Genomic DNA, 18,069 nt, shown 5'->3' with positions numbered 1-18,069 from the left:
CATAGTCAGGGGCTACAATTAGACCGGGGCTATAATTGCCCCATTTTACCTTATAAATTTGTCTGTATTACCTTACCTTATTATAAGGGATATCGAAGATTTGAATTAGAAATACATTATGATAGTTTAAGTATATTATAAATTGATGCATTTGATGCAATTTCTGCCATCTTGGATTTTTGGAAGTAAAACTGTTGCTACATTTTACCAATAATTTCTTTGCCCTTTACCTTTTTGGACGATAATTCCTGGACATTCTAGAAAAATGAACAGAACGTGCATGTTTGTAATTTTGGGCGAATAATTGCTTTCGAAAGGTGTTGTAAAGTGTCTGGACTAAACAATACAATGTAATATGGTGAATGCTCCAAAACCAAAGAAATTTGTATGCATACCTCATTATATACCCTTTGAGGGAAAGGGTTGACATTTTGAAGTGTAGAAACCCGAAGGGTTAACTTGGATTCCAAATGGATTTCCAAAAACATTGGAAGCAGAGATGAGAATACACAGAAGGGGAAGTAGTTTCCAGCCAATGTAACAATTGAACCATAGAAGATCATCTCTAAATCTTCATGAGTTGAATTGGCAAAATAATAATCACTAGCAAAGAGCAACGAAACCAAAACAATCTCTGAAAGACCCAGGTATGCAAATACATACAAATGCACTAGAAAAATTTGGGTGTTCTGAGATTAGCGACCTGGACTAAGGCAGACCAGAGTCTTTCAAATAAAGAGTCAGGTCACGGCAAATTTCCTTTGGTCCCACAGCTCTCTCGGCAATTAACTCGAAGCCATGATGAAGCCCTTTTTAATTCAGCTGCAAACTGAGCTGAGGTTCAAAACAATGATGGAACGACCAAAATTCAACGAAAAATATTTACTCTGCACATGAGGTACACATTGATTTATCAGGTTACAAATACATACAATATAAATTATATTGATGAAAACGGTAGATGTGTTAATTAGCTGCTAATTGCCAAACATAACAATAATCAAACCAAAATTAAGCTGCATGCACTCTCATCTGTTTGCAATTTGTTTTTAAAAAAAATCCATAATCAGGTTTAATCAATAGCAAAATATATTGAAATTGTTTCTCATGAGGTGACTCAAAAATGGTTGTACACATCATAAATGTTTGAAGGGTTTGAGCATTGCGTGCTCAACAATATTCGAACGGTATACCTCACACCACTTTACGCTTATATGTGTGCCAAAACAAGCTCATTGATGGAAAAATGAACCGTTTTCTAATCTAAATAAACCAGAAACTGGGCTTCAGAATCGCAAAACTGTCAAATATCCCATTAAATAACATTTACATTAATTTAGAAAAAAATTAATAGCAATAAAATAGGATTTCTAAACATGTGAACATCTAACCACAAAAAACGAGACGTTTTGCATTTGTTAATGTTTTTTTTCTTTTTTTACCGCGAACGCGAAATTAAACCTGCTATAAAACTAGTTGTAGTGGGTCAACATTAATAAGCCCCCCTCTTAGGAGGGGCTCTTAAGATACACGTGTGTGCGGGAGTATATAATGTAAATGAATGCAGAGAAATAAAGAGAGTAACTATTGTATATCCAACAAACAATTTTTTTTGGTTTTTCAAAATGGCGCTGAATAAATAAATCAGACCAGTTGTAGCGCTGAATTATAAATCAGACCAGTTGTAACAGGTTACGAGAACATCTAGTTTAAATCTTCATGGGAATTCGCTACATATGCCTAAGAAATTGGCCAATTATATTGATATTTTTATTAGAGAAATATCCGTCCTAAATAATGACAGAAAAGGGTGGTTTATTTCAATTTTGTGTCGACATGGTCGAGGTCACGTGACATAAACAAAATAATCGCACACACCCGTCCAAAAAAGGCACTTTAAGAAAAACAAATACGTTTTTCCTGCTTAAAACCACACTGACGACTAAGTTATTTTAGTCTACTACCCAAATCTGAAGTATCAAAATGAATTACAAACTAGAACTAGCTCTATTTAGCAAAAGTTGCGTGAAAAATTCGGGTGAGCGACATTCTGAACCCTAGCGGCCAATAATTAAACTACTTTCAGCCGTCCGGTCTCGTTAGGGAGTTTTTCCCAAATGTACGCGATGATGACGTGCCCCATTAACAGGACGTAACATCTATTTTAAAATGCGTTTCCAAAGTGAATGCATGAGGACAACCCATTTGTGTCGTATATCACTGGAAACGCCCGATTCCCGTGAATAAGGACAATCACAATGTATTACATTACCAAAACAAAAATGTGTCGGAAGGAACTATATGGATGGTCCCATCGCACCCCCCCCCTCCAGCAGTATGACACAGAAGTTCTAGTTGACTGTCCACCGGGGGGGTTTGGGGGGAGCTTCCCCCCAACGCACTGGTAAAAACCTATGTGGACGGAGGGGGGTTTGGGGGTGTCCCCCCATTGTAACAGCTGTAGTTGTTAGAGATTGCACTTAACATATGCTCGTAGGGGGGTTCGGGGGAGCTCCCCCCACCTAAGGGGGGCTCACTAAGTCCTTGACTTTACATATTAAGATATGAATATCCCATTAGATGACAAAAAATGGAACCATGTGATACCCTTAGATGGTCCATTAAGCACCGACAAAATATTTAACTGCTAACCACAAAAATATGTAATGATGTGGAGTAGAAACACGCTTTTCGAAAATTATTTTCAAACCAGTGCCACCACTTCTCCTCAAAACTGTTGAAAAGAAAAATGCGAAACATATCGTTTTTAATATAAATGTTATCTTTGACTTTTGATCTAAATAGTTTTATAGAGTATCAGTGACTTTGAAGCATGCGTTTTCTTTAAAACGGTGTGTTTGTAACGGCCACGTTCAGCTGATCGAAGAATTGTTCTAAGTCCAGTTGTGCGGAATTGGGTTGGGTGTACCACTTGACCCAAGAGAGCTCTGTCCCAACGCGCATCTTTCGGCATGGTCGGTGGCTTGATATTGAAACATATGTTCCCTAGTTGCCTTACTCTTTATTTGAAAGACTCTGGGCAGACACACAACTAAGCATTATGATTTCAGTTTTCCGATAGTCGGACGTGGTCACAATGGTCCCAATGAGCAAATGGTACCTACTTTCGGACACTCCTACAAACTAAAACCGTGAAAGAAAAATTGTCACAGTTTTAGACAGAAAGTGATCGGAGTCAACTCGGTGAGTGTAATAAAGCTTCACAGGACAAGGGGAAGCCGAGCAGAACAACATGGGGGTGGGATGGGAGAGGTCACCTTTGATATTGGGCCCGATCCAACATCAAAGATGGCTACCAGGCGCAATCTTTGATTTTACATCCTGGACTGTAACTGCAGAACAAGTTGCCTCATGGGCTTGACATTTTCTTTGGCTTGATGATTGATGGGCAGGGGTTGGATAGATGCCCGATCGAATTTTGGCCCTAACCGATATCCAATGGCTTAATTCCAGGTGGCCATCCTGGCTCATGCATTCCGGACTGTTACTGTTAAATGACAACCGCCGGCTTTCAATTCTCTGTGGCATGATTGGGTGGGGTGGGAGAGGTGTGTTACGATATGCACTTAATGTATTTGTATATCGCGCCAGGCAAGTCACGTGACCTTAGTGACCGCCCACAATCCTGTTCGTTGTGTACCAAGATGGCTTTCTTCTAATACATTCGTTCGATTACGCCCGTCGTTATTTATTCCTTGTTACCCATAACCAGAGCTTGTAACAAGGTGCTTTATCATATTATTTTGGGTCTGATCTGAAATCCGAGATGGCCATCTAGCTGCCCTTGTGGTGGACGTCCATCATGAAAATATAACACCATGTCTTATCAATGCAGCGACATAATGTATGATGTTCAAGCCACATTCTCTAGTGATAGTACATGTAATGTTTTAAACCTACACCATGTAACCATAAATTACCAATCTATTTGCCATCTCGTGGTTAGTTCTGGATTGCGGAGCGACGAGCGTACATTGCGGCCGCTTTGCGGTATACTTGTTAAATATTTTTTCAACATATCATTTTACTTCAGCTGTTTTAGTTTATTTGCTTTAATATAAAAGAGTACGTTGGATTAATTTGAAGTCGAAAAGAAATTACTCGGGCCTCTTCATCGAAAATAACGCTAACCCTTTTGGCTGGTATAGGATATACATGTCAATATGATAAGACATGCATTGGCAACACAGGCGCTTTAGCATGGCTTTACCAATGAATATTTGAGAGAATTTTGTTCAAGCTATAATAAGAAGAGCTTTTCGGACATTTATGGTAATCGAACTATTCTCAAAATGCCTATAATATGTGTTTTTATTTTGATGGCCCTATCAAATAGCTCCCTAAAAAAATGACAAGAATAGGCACGGGTGAAGTTTGGAACCAGAGAATTAAGGAGTATACAATGACAAAGTTTTGGGGGAGGGTAATATTACATTACATTTTAAGATGAAAATACAGTGTGGCCGAGGTTGGACTCGAACCCATGATTATGCAACCATTCAAGATCGATCCAAAGAACAACTGCTGGCAGCGTTACCGCCTAGGCCAACGAGTCACGAGATTGAAGAGGCATCTAAAATCATCATTAAACAGCATTACATGACCACAGTGTACAAACGAGCATGCTTTATCTCCCAGACTTTGTCCACTGATCACATTATTCTGTTACGAAAGGGTATTTCAATGCGAGTCGGCTATTTTCCAATGGGCCATACCCCGTCGGAATTGATATGTGCACTTTTCCACCCAGACGCGCATGTACACAGTTATGACTTAATTTCGCTGTTCGTCACACTGGAACGCACTCGATATAAATTTTGGAGGCCGCCAATACTATTGAGATTCCCGATTTCTCCGTTACACATGTTATGCTACATTATTGGTATCATCATGTAACTAAATCAGACGTTCTTTGCTTGATGGAGGCAGTTTTGCGAATATCGTCCCGTTATACGAGTATGAAGGACAAACGCAAGCCAAAAAACCGCATGAATGATTTTTCTTCCGTCATTGCTTGGATTTACATTGTATGGTCCCATTCCGGGATGTATGGCTCCATTCCAGGATGTAAGGTCCCATTTCTGAAGCTCTTCGCTGTTCGAAGGGAATAAAACTTCATTTTTTTTTGTTTCCGTGAACAAACAACAACTTTGACTGAAAATAACTCATTTTCGTTGGATGTATAGTCCCATACCCCTAACCTCTGTGTAGGGACCGATTAATTTAACGGACATTGAGTTTCACAGTGCTCAGCGTTCCCCTGACGACGTACATGCATAATCTAGGATATCATTGGCATGGAGTGCTCATCATTGCATCATTTCTGCTAAGAGGATCAGCTGAGAGTATTATGATGTGGCATTAATTGCACACGTATTCCGACGATAAGATAGATGGCCGGAGTCATGGCAACCGGGCCTTTCTGGCACCGTACTCGTTGCCTGACTGCCAATGTCTAAAAAAACCAACCGAAGATAAATGAATAAAAATATCAACCACCTCAGTTTCTTGGTGTTTGAAGCTTGTTTATCAACCATCATACTATCAGACTATTTTATTAACGAAGTTTTGATTAACCTGGCCCTTTCAGTTTAGGAATACCTATGACTGTCATCTCGTTATATATACTTGGTGCATGTTTCGCCTGAGGTAATAACAATGTAATTCCTATGACCCTTTCATCCCAATTATTACTGACGTACGATTTTGTAGTAAAAACTTAAAAGACTTGTCAATGAAAATATAGCGTTCATTAATAATCCAGTCAGTTGCTTCGATTGATAACAGTCAAAGCATAACAGAGTCCTTGCTCATCATATCCTTGAATAGACTACTCACAGGTGTTTTTCTTTTTATCTTACAGCCGCCGTGGGTTGGAGAAAGCAGTCATGTACGGGTAGGCGAAAATGAAGCCGAAGTCAAACGGAGCCTCAAGCCATGTCGTGGAGATCAACCAACTGGCACAACCCACCAAGCTCGAGAAAACTTGGAATAACCTTAAAAGGTGCGTATGGCCGGGGTCTTTCAAATAAAGAGTCAGATCATGGCATTTTCTTTCATCCACAGCTGCTCACTCTGGCAATTAACTGGAAGCCATGATGAAGCCCATTTTAATTCAGCTAGAAACTGAGCTGAGGTGCAAAACAATAATAGAACGACCGTAATTCGATGAAAATATACCCTGCACATGTATGGCAAGCCGTCTGTCTAATAATTAAGAAAACCAGGTTTTATTGAAAAAAAACTGGTTTTCATCTTAAAAAACTTAGTTTCATGGAAGAAAACCATGTTTTCTTCCATGAAACTAGGTTTTCTTGCAAGAAGCATAAGTTGATTAAAAAAACCTAGTTTTCTTTAAAAAAAGCTGTTTTTTTAACAAGAGAACTTGGTTTTTAAAATCAACCTATGCTTCTTCCAAGAAAACCTAGTTTCATGGAAGAAAAACTATGTTTTGTGGAATAAAACAAGGTTATATACATTTCTTTTTCAAAACCAAGTTTTTAATGAAAAAGACCAGGTTATTTTCAAAACCTAGTCTTTTCACTTCGTCCCGGACTGGCCCAAGCATGGCAGGGGAAAGGTTGGACTTTGCTTACCCGGGTTAGCAATCTCGCCCCAAAGGAGCCACGCGAGTGCTGAGGTAAAAATACTAGGTTGTTTCGAAACCAGGTTTTCTTCTTTCGAAGCTAGGTTTTCTTCTTAAAAAAACGAGTTTCATGGAAAAAAACCCAGGTTTTCTTCAACGAAACTAGGTTATTTTAAAAGAAAACCAGGTTTTTATGAAAAAAAACTAGGTTGTTTTAATTATTAGTCAAATGGCTGGATGAAAACATGTTTTTTTTCTTTTTTCGAAACTTGGTTTTGAAGAGAAATCATGGAACCTACACTTTATCTAAAAAGAATAAGTTATTCTTAAAAAAACAAGTTTTCTGGAAGAAAACCTAGTTTTCTTGTTGAAAACACACTTTTCGGGAAGAAAACCATGTTTTCCTCTTTAAAAACTTAGTTTCATTAAAAAAAACATGGTTTTCTTCCATGAAACCAGGTTTTTCAAGAAGAAAACCAGGTTCTTTTCAAGTAAACTAGGTTTTATTAATTATTGGACGAACGGCTTGCCATACACATGCAGCATACCTATATTCTATCGGCTAACAAATATACCTACAATAATAATTATTGTTAAAATACATCAATGTGAATGAGCTAACAATTTAGGCAACTGTCTCAGTAAATGTTCGTAAGTTGCTTATTGCAAAAAATAAAACAACAATGAAGCCGCAATGAAGCAGCGTGCACTCACTGATCGGTTTGTAATTTGTTATAAAAAGACCACATTTAAGTTCTAAAGTATGGCAAACTTGTGACAGGCCCATATATTATAATTATATCTTATAAGATGACTCAAAATTAATGTACATATCATAAAATATGTTTAAGCCAAACGTTTCTAACAATGTTGATACGGTATGCCTCACACCACTTTGCGCTTTCCGAAACAAGCTCATTAATCAGAAATGAGGCATTTCCTAATCTTAAAAAACACTGGGCTTCAAAAACACATAATTGTGAAGACGAGTTAAGACATTGCAGTTTTTCATACAATTTTTCGTTTCTTTACCACGAACACAATTTTAAACCAGCTAAAAATCTCGTTGTCGTCGGTCAAAAAAAAATGTTATGAATATCCCATTAGATGACAACGAAACCATCAGAGACTCCGTTAAAGTGTTAGTATACATGTGTAGAATTTAAAATCGTTCGAATTGCAGTTTACTTGTGAGACACTAGCGAGATGAATCAAAACTGACCAAATTTCTGTGCATAAATATTGCCACATGAAAAACGTTGGGCTTTTAAATCGGCCATTCAATGGACAAACATCTTGGCGCCAAAAACAAACGTCTGCCGTGTAGGCAAGAATGACGTCATACCATGTAAAATTTAAGAAGGACGTCATGGAGTTACCGACGGTCGGGCACATTCTCCAAGCGTCGTCAATGGTGATCATCGTTGCCAAGTCTCACTCGATCTACCATCTTGACCAGCAATGTTTTGAGATCGCTAAGTCACTCACCCAAACTCTTGATATTTTCCGCCTCAGAAGCTGTTTTTGGCCAAGGCAAGTCGCCTCCATTTTGGACCAATAAGAAGATATCTTACGGAACGATCTCGGCAACTGCAGAGTGTAGTTTGGGACCACTCTTGCAAAATAGTGAAATTCCACTCTTTTTGGAGTGAAATTCACTCTGGCCAGAGTGAAAATTCACTCTCTGCCGGAGTGAGTTACACTTCAAAAAGAGTGGAATTCACTCCAAAAAGAGTGGAATTTCACTCTTTTGCAAGAGTGGTCCCTAACTACACTCTGGGTTCACTATTTTACATTTAGAGAGTAGTATCCGACAATACGATTTGAAATATCCACGACAATACGATTTAAAATTGAGATAATTCATGTTTTGCCATGGCGCAGGGGAAACAGGTAGATGAAAAGTACTTTTAGCATTTGTGGAGTTAAAGATAGTTTTTTACTTGGCTATCCCAGGAGAACGAATTTCTGCCCACAACCTGCGCCCATTAAGCGGATTCTAAAAATGCATTAACACTCGGATTAGTTGGACCGTTGCCAAAACAGGCGACGATGTTGAACACCTGCAATCGGCGTTGACCTTTGCCCTCTTTAAAAGTTTTTATATCAGTGCTGTGATTGGGGGACGCGCTGATAGCGTGCAGAGAAAACAGGAAAATCGATGGAATCCGTATGAGTTGTTGGAGCTCGATAGTGGTGACGCAAACGCATGAAAGTCAAGATGTCGATCTACTGACTCTGCTGCAGTTGATTCCCCAGCCACCTTTCAACAATGGGAACAATCGACGGCCAACAATTGACATAATGGGACGTGTCTAAGGTTGGATACGCATGCGCACAATATCATTGCGCGTTCTACTCTTTCAAAATTGACGACGAGGGATCGTTTCAGTTTTTTCGCCCAATTTTGCAAGAATATGATCCATTTATAAAACTAAAAACAAAACAAAAAGAAGTTTTCGTTGCCTGAGCGACGCCGAGGAAGGTCATATGGCTGAGAAAATAGGTGTCAATACCGCATCAATAAGGCAAAAATATTGGTCTCAAGTATTCGCATCGCAGGCCAAATCTAATATTTGGCGCGAGGCTCCAGGTCGGAACAGCTCGCTGGCATAAATCGATAGAAAACGGTTTGTAAAAACGGTCAATCTTTCTTTTCTAGATTACTCTTAAAACTTTATTTTAAGTCAATTTGGAAATTTAAAAACTTATTCATTTTCCACGTGGCATCGCAGCAGAATGTTGTTTCCTTTTTCTTCAGATGGCAGGAAAAATCACCGAGATACACAAATTGAATGAATCATCCTAGGGGCAATCATGATAACATCAACGCAATAAAAGTCGTTTCATGTGGGGTCCTTGGCCTAAACCAGCAAAGGCAAATGCATGTAATGTCCATGGTATGTCGTTGAATTCCATTGCTTGGATAGGAGGAATCTCCATCCTGCTGAATCGCATAATCCTTTCAGCTGTAATTGGGTAATAATCTGGCCGATATATAAAGTAAAAAAACGGCGATCCGGTCACTAGAAAAACGCACTGCTGACAACATTCTAAACACTTTCCCTGTCTAACTTTCAGTTGTCCATGTATTTTTGGGTGGATCGTCAACCCGTATGGTAACATCTACTACCGCTGGTTGATCGTCATCTCAATCGCGGTAGTGTATAACATGCTGACCATCATCACTCGGGCCGTGTTCCAATCCGTACAGAGGGACTACACTCCTATGTGGTTTACATTCGACTACATGTTTGACGGCATCTACATCGCAGACATGATTGTCCGCTTTCGCACCGGTATGTAGCCCTGACCTGGATATTCCCTGATTCAGAGGTAACCATAGTATATTTTCTTCGGTTTGTAAACAGCTCCGACAAGACCTTGCCGGAATGTAATCTGTCGTAGTGTAAGATAAGTATATAAATAAAAGAGGCAATCTAATCGATAGAGAGTCTACTTGCAGGGGGACAAGACTGATGGATGTGGTCCCCTGAATCCGAATGATACAAACTAGTTTCTCATGCGGTTAGCGCACGCCTGGATTTATGCGAATGGTGCCATATCATATCTCAGTCATACATGTATCATTACCGGCGTCGTGACCCTTTTGAAATTTTGCCGGAGCTATGGAGTCCACTATAGGCTACTGTCCACCAATGTGTGTGGGGTATTTTAGTTGCCCTTGCATAGACACTCAGGTACAAGGGACCACGGTTGTTCGTCTCATCCGAGAGAATTTTGAATGTGTATACGTTGTACGAGTGCGTTGAGTGTTGGTCGGTGGTACTCGGTCCGAAGAAGATGCCTGATAGTGGCTTTCGCATTTTTTGGCCTGGTATCAGTGCGTGACTAGGGCGGTGGACTGCACGCATATTTATGTTTTGGGTTGCGGGATCTTGAAGCAGAATTTTCTGCTGAATCCAAAAATGGCAGTCTTGCAAGCACCAGTCTGTAACCTTTTGAAGTCATCTGAAGGAGAAGTGACCTGTTACTGGATTGTTCATAACAATGACTAGATTAGAGAAAGGTGTGGTTGGGGTCACACGTTGAGGGTAAAGAGAATTTGGGGCAGAAAACCCCAAAATAAACTGAAAAAAATTATAAACTGCCTGAATACATACGGAACTACGCGATTCTGCATTGTTTGCAAGGATCGGTGAAATAGAGATTTCTGAAGCCCTTACTCAACTGATCGAAAAGTGTCAAATGTTCACCAACAAGATAAGAGATGACATGGATCATACTGGATGAATTACATCAATCTTACCAATGTGTAATGGTGTAATGATGTTTAAACCTAACTAGGTTTATTTTTTCACTAATTTTGATTCGCCAAAACTCTTTGCTCTGAACGAATCTAGGTGATTGGTTCCACTGAACCATGGTCAGACTCATCTTTGTCAAGAAACGCTCTTTCTGTCCATCAAGTCAATTCCAAGGGAACTTATTAACATAACCCTTGAGCAGAAAGAATGCGGATGCTGCATCCAGGCTGACGGGCTCGAGGACGAAATTTAAATAAAAGGAGCTTATTCCAAAGGCTGGTATTGCCCAGAAACAAAGGAAAATACAGACTGGAGGTGCAGGTGTCCGGCGTCCGCGGAGCAAACTCGGAGGCTTCCCCGGAGTGTTTTCTCATGCAAATTATCTAGTATTCGTAACTGAACAAAGTCAGACCCCACATGCGCGGCTTCAACATCACATATCATCCCTGAAAAATGCCGTGCTCTCCGCCAAGCGGCTACGGAGGAGTTGTCCAGAAACAAATGTTTGTCATTTAATAACTACCTAAAACAAAAGTGCTCATTATCTCTTGAACAAAGCAAAATATCAAACTTTTGCCTGGACTTAAAGTTGTTTCAAATCGTTTGATCCATCTTCCCTAAAAATTGAATGACAATATCATTAATGATAACCGAGTTGGGATCTAACAAGTCGAAAACCATTAAAGCTCATTATTATGCAAATTAGTTACGTAACAGAAATAATCAGACCCAAATGCACAACTACAACATATCACCTTCATCCCTGAAAGTGGCTGTGCTCTCCGCCGAGCGGTTACGATGGTGTTGTCCGGAAACGATTTTTTTTTGTCATTTGATAATCTCGTAAAACAAAAGAGCTTATTATCTCATGAACGAAACAAATATCAATTTTTTGCCCGGATGAAAGTAGCATATACATGTATATACAGTAGCGTGCAAAAGTATTGGAACACCCCATAAGGAAAGGGTTTTTCCTTTTCTATGCAACATTCTGGTCTATTCTTTGCTTGACTGCCTGACATTAGGCTTAACTTTTAAGCTAAAGTTATTAAAATAACTTTAAAATGGTGATGTGATGTAATGTGTACAAAGTATTATGAATATACATGTATATATTATTACAATTTGAAAATGTCATAAAAAACCGAACTGACTCCTTCTTCAAATAATTGATTGCAAACTGCTGTCACAGTATTTTATGATCAATTTTAAGTGATCCTGCAAATAAATTACATAAAAAGTCCTTTTCATTTTGAAAATATCATGAGTTATCGTAAATATCAACTGGCACCTCTTTCTCTAATTTTTCAAATGATGGACTCCCCCTATGGCCCCCCGGATAAGAGACAAGACCACCATTAAGTTTTAGCAGCAAAATTGTCAATGTTTGACCGCGTTGCATCAAATACTGCGTGGGGTTGTGAATCTGAAATTTTGATATGATATTCCGGACAGTCGGGCAAGTAAATGGTGAAATGTAAACTGGTAGTTGACCACGGAAATTTCTTGATAATCGACAAAAAGGATAGACGTTTTTCAGCCAACTGGCAGTTAAATCTCAAAACACCCCCCCTATTGCCAAATTACCAAAAGTCAAAATTAATTTTTTCATCAAATAATTTCTTTATATCAGTAGGCTTGCCACACCAAATATATTTTCAATACCTCTCCAAATATGCACTTGACAGTTAAAAACATACTCGCGTCTAATTGATTGGAGGATCCAGACCTATCAATCCTCCAACCTATGAATATTCATTGGTGGTCTTGTCTCATAATCAGCTGGAGTCAATGTGATTAGTCTGTGAGAGCCCAGCCTGATAGCATTAAAATTTCGTCCAAATTTTGAAATTTTCAATATAACAAAGCGGAAATAAAATTTTCACAATAGCTTTCTTCGGGAATTCTTAGCATTAGCCACAGAGTGATATGACATCATTTTTGGACCAATTATTTAAAGTAAAATCATGATTATTTTTTATCTTTCGACTTGTAGTTGTCTGGCATATGATTTGCAGTGCATGTTATGTTGGCTTGTGCTTGGATTTCTTTAAGTAAGCCTTGGAAATTGAAGCGTTCTTATTTTCCTTCTCTAATTTGGCTTGGTTTCGTTAGCTGGGTTCCGAGACTAAGTACAGTCAGTACATTAAATGGTGCATGGTGTGGAAGTGCAGTGCTGTGACAAATTTTACAAATATTGATACAGAAAGTGGACACTATTAACTTAATTCTGGCACAGTCCACATGAGACCCTCCGGCGGTGGACTCCCATCAAACCTAGAAAGTCATTATGAATTACTTCACGTGACAAATTCGGTGTATACCATGCAAAACTTGCAGAGTATAGATGGTCCAGTCACGTTTGCAGTGTAGACTCAAATCTGAAAGGATCAAAACTCACACTCTAAACTCAAATCTTAGATCTCAGAGAGAGCCGCAATTGTTGTTACTAGGGCAGTAATCTAAACCCGAGAAAAGAACTCAGTCTTATCTTCTGATAAATCACCTATGTAAATGCGACATGAACTCAACCCTGTGTTGACTAGCGAAATAGCAGAGTGGGTAGCATTTTTTAGACTTAGGTAACTCAGATAAAACAGTTGCAAAATAACTAAAGGCAAAGCGAAAACATACATACAAACAGCCTTCGTACAGAAGTTTGCTTAAAGAGATCCAGTCACGCCGATGTCGAAAGCCAACAGTGGGGGAATCCTGATATTATGATTATTGCAATGCCGAGGGTTATTTTCAGATTGGAAACGCCTCAACCACGTGGGTGATGTCGATACAAAATACTCAAAATCGATCTTGCTTAATTTCCACGTAGATTTCTATTAGGCAAGGGGGTGGATATTCCTTCCACAGTTCTAGCAATCCTGACAATAATAAGTTCTAAAGTGACGCCAATAAATTGACTCGAGTGACGTGTAATCCCGGGTAAATTGTCGTCTGGTATGACTGCAAGTGCACCTGCATCGGCTATTGGTCAGGTTTATGAGTGTTCATTGCATTCGGAAGTGCACCCTGCGATGTAAACATGACCTGTGTGGACGAAGTAGTATGAATATGGCAAACCAAAGCTGGAGAAATTCTGGACCCAAATATTTACTGATGATATCCACAGTGTCACCTGCTTCGTGTGTGATCTCCACTGTACTGTTAAGTATTGGGGACGGGAATTCATTACCGGTAGGAAAGATGCCTAGCAACCCATCCCCGGGGTCCACCCCGGCCAACGCTCACTGACCTCAGACCCCTGATCACCACGCAATGCACAGCAAGTGATCTACTTGAGATGCTAGATAGAGGGGAGGACCAAGGCAAAGGCAAAAGAAATAATATCATGTGTACACGACACCTGGTGCGTTTCAAGAGAAACGAATGGACCATTTCATCAACATTCTTCCGGAACTTAACGGTACAGCGTTGCAAATGTAAAAATCAGTGCACTTCTTAATTGTACAACAATACAGAAAGACTAGTAACTGCGGTTACTTGAATGCGAAAATCCTCATAGTTCCCATTATAAGATCAGACGAAATCCAAATGTTGATGAAATTACCACAGAAGTTTGAGCCCGACAACCCGGAATGACATTAACTTATGGAGGTGACTTCAATATTGATTGATCACTGATACATTGTGTTATATGAAATTATTTCAAATTCGACAATAAATGCGATAACTTGCGATGTAATAAGTCAAATGTTGACCAATGTGTGGACTTTTTTTTAGCTGCTATACAGGTTTCAAACGTAGCGTGTTTGTCCTCATCTCCTAACGAATAATCTTACTGTGTTTCAGGTTACCTCGAACAGGGCCAGCTGGTGCGAGACAGGAAGAAACTCATGGCATTTTATGCAAAGACGTACTTATTCAAGTTGGATATCTTGTGCATCATCCCCGCCGATGTGGTGGCCGCAATCATACAAGGGACCTCTCATTACAACCCTATTGTACGACTGAACAGACTGTTGAAGTTCCCAAGGCTGAGGGAGGCTTTAGACAGGACAGAGACCCGTACAAACTTTCCAAATGCTTTTCGTATCACCCATCTCATCTTTTACATCTTCGTTATTATGCATTGGTTTGCGTGTCTCTACTTTGCACTGAGCACGTACATCGGGACTGGGGCAGACACGTGGGTATTTCCGAATACTTCTGACCCTCGTTATGAATCTGTAGGACTGCAATATGTCTACTGTCTCTACTGGTCAACCTTGACCTTGACCACAATTGGCGAGATTGCCACTCCACAAACGGATTTGGAGTATTTATTTGTGATAACGAGTTTTCTGGCCGGTGTTCTCATCTTTGCAACCATCGTGGGCAGCGTTGGCAACATGATTGGGAATCTTAACATCGCCAGGACTGAGTTCCAGGGGAAGGTGGATGCAATTAAGCGCTACATGGAATTCAGGAAGGTTAGCAAATATATTCAAAAACGGGTTTTCCAGTGGTTTGAGTACCTCTGGTTGAATCGGCAATCGATGGACGAAGAAGTGATTTTGGCTTTGTTACCTGATAAATTAAAAGCTGAGATTCTAATGAACGTTCACTTGGACACCTTACGGAGGGTCAGAATTCTCCGGGGATGCGAACCCGGTCTGCTGCAAGAACTTGTTCTTCGGTTAAAACTGCAGGTGTTTAGTCCTGGTGATTACGTCTGTCGTAAGGGGGATGTGGGTCGGGAGATGTACATAGTAAAACGTGGGTGCCTTAGTGTGGTCAGTGATGACGGGGAACATAAACTTGCAACGTTGACTGAAGGCTCCGTTTTTGGAGAGATTAGTATTCTAGATATACCAGGAAATAAAACGGGTAATAGACGAACTGCAAACGTGCGGAGTGAAGGCTATTCAGATCTATTTTGCTTGGCCAAAGAGGCCCTTTGGTCCACATTGTCAGATTATCCAGATGCAAAGGAACGCCTGATAATGCGAGGTAAGCAGCTGCTGATCGATCAAAAACTGGTTGACGAAAAGACGCTAGAGGAAGCGGAAATTACGTCCCGGTTGCCTGAACGTGGGACGCAGACGTCGTGGCTGGACGAAAATAAACCACTGGCTTTGGAGGCTGGAAACCTCCCAGATGAAGTCAAACGGATTATCAAAGAAATGGAGGAATTACAACTCAAGTTACACAAGATAGTCTGCGAAATGCAAGCAAAAAAGTATATTGGAAGTGATGTCACGTTTCTAAGACAAACGCTTCCTGTTTCGATGCAAGCGCCACCATCTGTGACGGTGAAGAAAAGTATCAGAATGCGACTGACGAATACTTTATGAATCCTTGATTCAAAGGTGATTATTGAGGATATGATACAGTGTCGTCTGCTTAAATGGAAGTGCCAAATTGAAGTTTTCGGTCAAGCTGATACACGTTCTCGCTCATGTTTACTTGTCAACATGTCTAAATCGGGATTTTTTTTCAATGTCTATTCTAAGTAATTTTTAGGAGTGTCCACCAAAGTTAGGAAGCCCTTGAGGAGGGGGCATGCATCGTGTGCGAGGTTCCGTAGAAAATGGTCATTAAAAATGAGGAAAAAATTAACGCTGAGATTGCATCCACTACAGACATATTTCTTATTGTATCATTTTATCACTTATTTGCAAACGGTTGTAGAATGGTGGAGCATTGTTTAATATCACTTTACAGACGACGTGATGTTGTATCAGTTGGGAGCCATCTCGACTTTGACCTACTGGAAGACTACAATGGCAAAGTGTTGCAGGTCAATAGTGCCGTGGTGTCCAGAACGTCACTAGAAAACACGTGATACAATATGGTCTGCACCAGATTTTGAAGAGTTTCTAGTTACGTTAGGTTGGCTTGCTCTTTGCTTTATTTCTTACAAACAATATTCCAAGACCGCCAACCATTGAAAGCGTTTGTCATGTTAGTGCTAAACATAACTTTAAGCCCAACTTTAAGCCCTACAACCGAGACGTTCACACCCTTACACCAGTGGTTTTCAATACGCTCCGCCTCTCGATATTTCAAATATTTTGTATACAAGGTAGGAGTATCAGAAACCTTAATATCAGGATGAGACTTCCAAATGATTGACTCATCCTGAGGATGGAAATCATCAGGGGTTAATGTTAGTTCCTCCGTCCCTGCACACATGCCCCTGAGACATCTCCCCTCATTTGATGAAGTACAGATGCGCACTTAAGCCAGCGTCCTGCCAACTTTGGTCGTAGTAGTTCTAATGATTTGTATTCAGTAGAAATGCCAGTCGGAAATCATAGAATCGAGTTGCATTACGTATCTTGGAATTGACGGGTTTATTTTATCGGTAAAATATAACAACCAATGAAAATGCAACCTTGGATATCGTTGCTACAGTGATGAATTGAATATAAATTCCTAGAATACAATGCTAGCGAGGCACTAATTGGGCGCGATTGCGCAAGAGCAGTAGCCACAATCAGCTGACATGCGAAGCATAAAACCCCTAGCGGCAAACTTATTAAGACAAACGCCCGACCACCAAGCAACTACCAACTGCACTTGAAGCATGATAGACACCAAGCGACTGGTCTCACTTGACTACACAAACAACAAGTTTATTGACGAGATAGGTAACAGAGACGCTTGCTGTGCACCTAAAATGACGGAGCGCCTAAAGTGTCGGTTTTGAGGGTCCACAAACGTCGGAGCCCGCGCCTAAAAAAAACGGTAATTTTTCGTGCCAAAAAAATAGCGATCGGTGGCCATGCCAAAATGACGGTCCAGTTGTGAATGAGAGACTTTATTTCGAATGTTCATTATAGTTGGGCGGATTTTTCGCGCCTACTTTCACAGCCAAAGGTCATTTTAGATATAGCTCCCATAGAAGTGGAGCGTGCTTGTGTCGCTTGTGTTGGGTTGAGCCCACTAGCGTTCAAGATGCAAGATGCATTCACAGGGTAGCTGTAAACTATTGAGCGCGGTGGGGTGATAACTATGGACTTATAGCGCGATTATGGGGTTGTAACTATTTTGCTGTATATTGTCACGAGGAAAGAAAAGCGCGCGACCTAACGCCAACCTGTTTATGTGAAGTAATAATTAGAAGGTATATAGTTCAGGAAATGTTAATAAATAATCATTCCTTATCGTCTTTTGAGAGCACTTTTAATTGTAAAAAGTATATGCCAACGTCACAGAGTCTCTGCAATGATCATTTTTATCACAGTCGTCTCGCGC

The 18,069-nt window shown here is 40.1% G+C and overlaps 1 protein-coding gene across 2 annotated transcripts in view; it reads left to right on the top strand.

The window, feature by feature from the left end:
- Nucleotides 1–17,676, top strand: part of LOC135492342 (cyclic nucleotide-gated cation channel alpha-3-like) — a 112,593-nt gene extending 94,917 nt beyond the window's left edge. For both annotated transcript variants that reach the window (XM_064778753.1, XM_064778751.1), the window contains 3 exons: nucleotides 5,885–6,025; nucleotides 9,689–9,906; nucleotides 14,680–17,676. In XM_064778753.1, the coding sequence (XP_064634823.1) occupies nucleotides 5,928–6,025; nucleotides 9,689–9,906; nucleotides 14,680–16,163 (1,800 nt within the window). In that variant the 5' untranslated portion in view covers nucleotides 5,885–5,927 and the 3' untranslated portion in view covers nucleotides 16,164–17,676. The remainder of the gene's footprint in view (nucleotides 1–5,884; nucleotides 6,026–9,688; nucleotides 9,907–14,679) is intronic.
- The last annotated feature ends 393 nt before the right edge of the window (nucleotides 17,677–18,069 follow it).

The sequence above is a fragment of the Lineus longissimus genome, chromosome 8, assembly GCF_910592395.1.
Source record: "Lineus longissimus chromosome 8, tnLinLong1.2, whole genome shotgun sequence".
NCBI lineage: Eukaryota > Metazoa > Nemertea > Pilidiophora > Heteronemertea > Lineidae > Lineus > Lineus longissimus.
The sequence above is the reverse complement of the archived record's forward strand: the minus strand, read 5'-3'. Positions and strand labels throughout refer to the sequence as shown.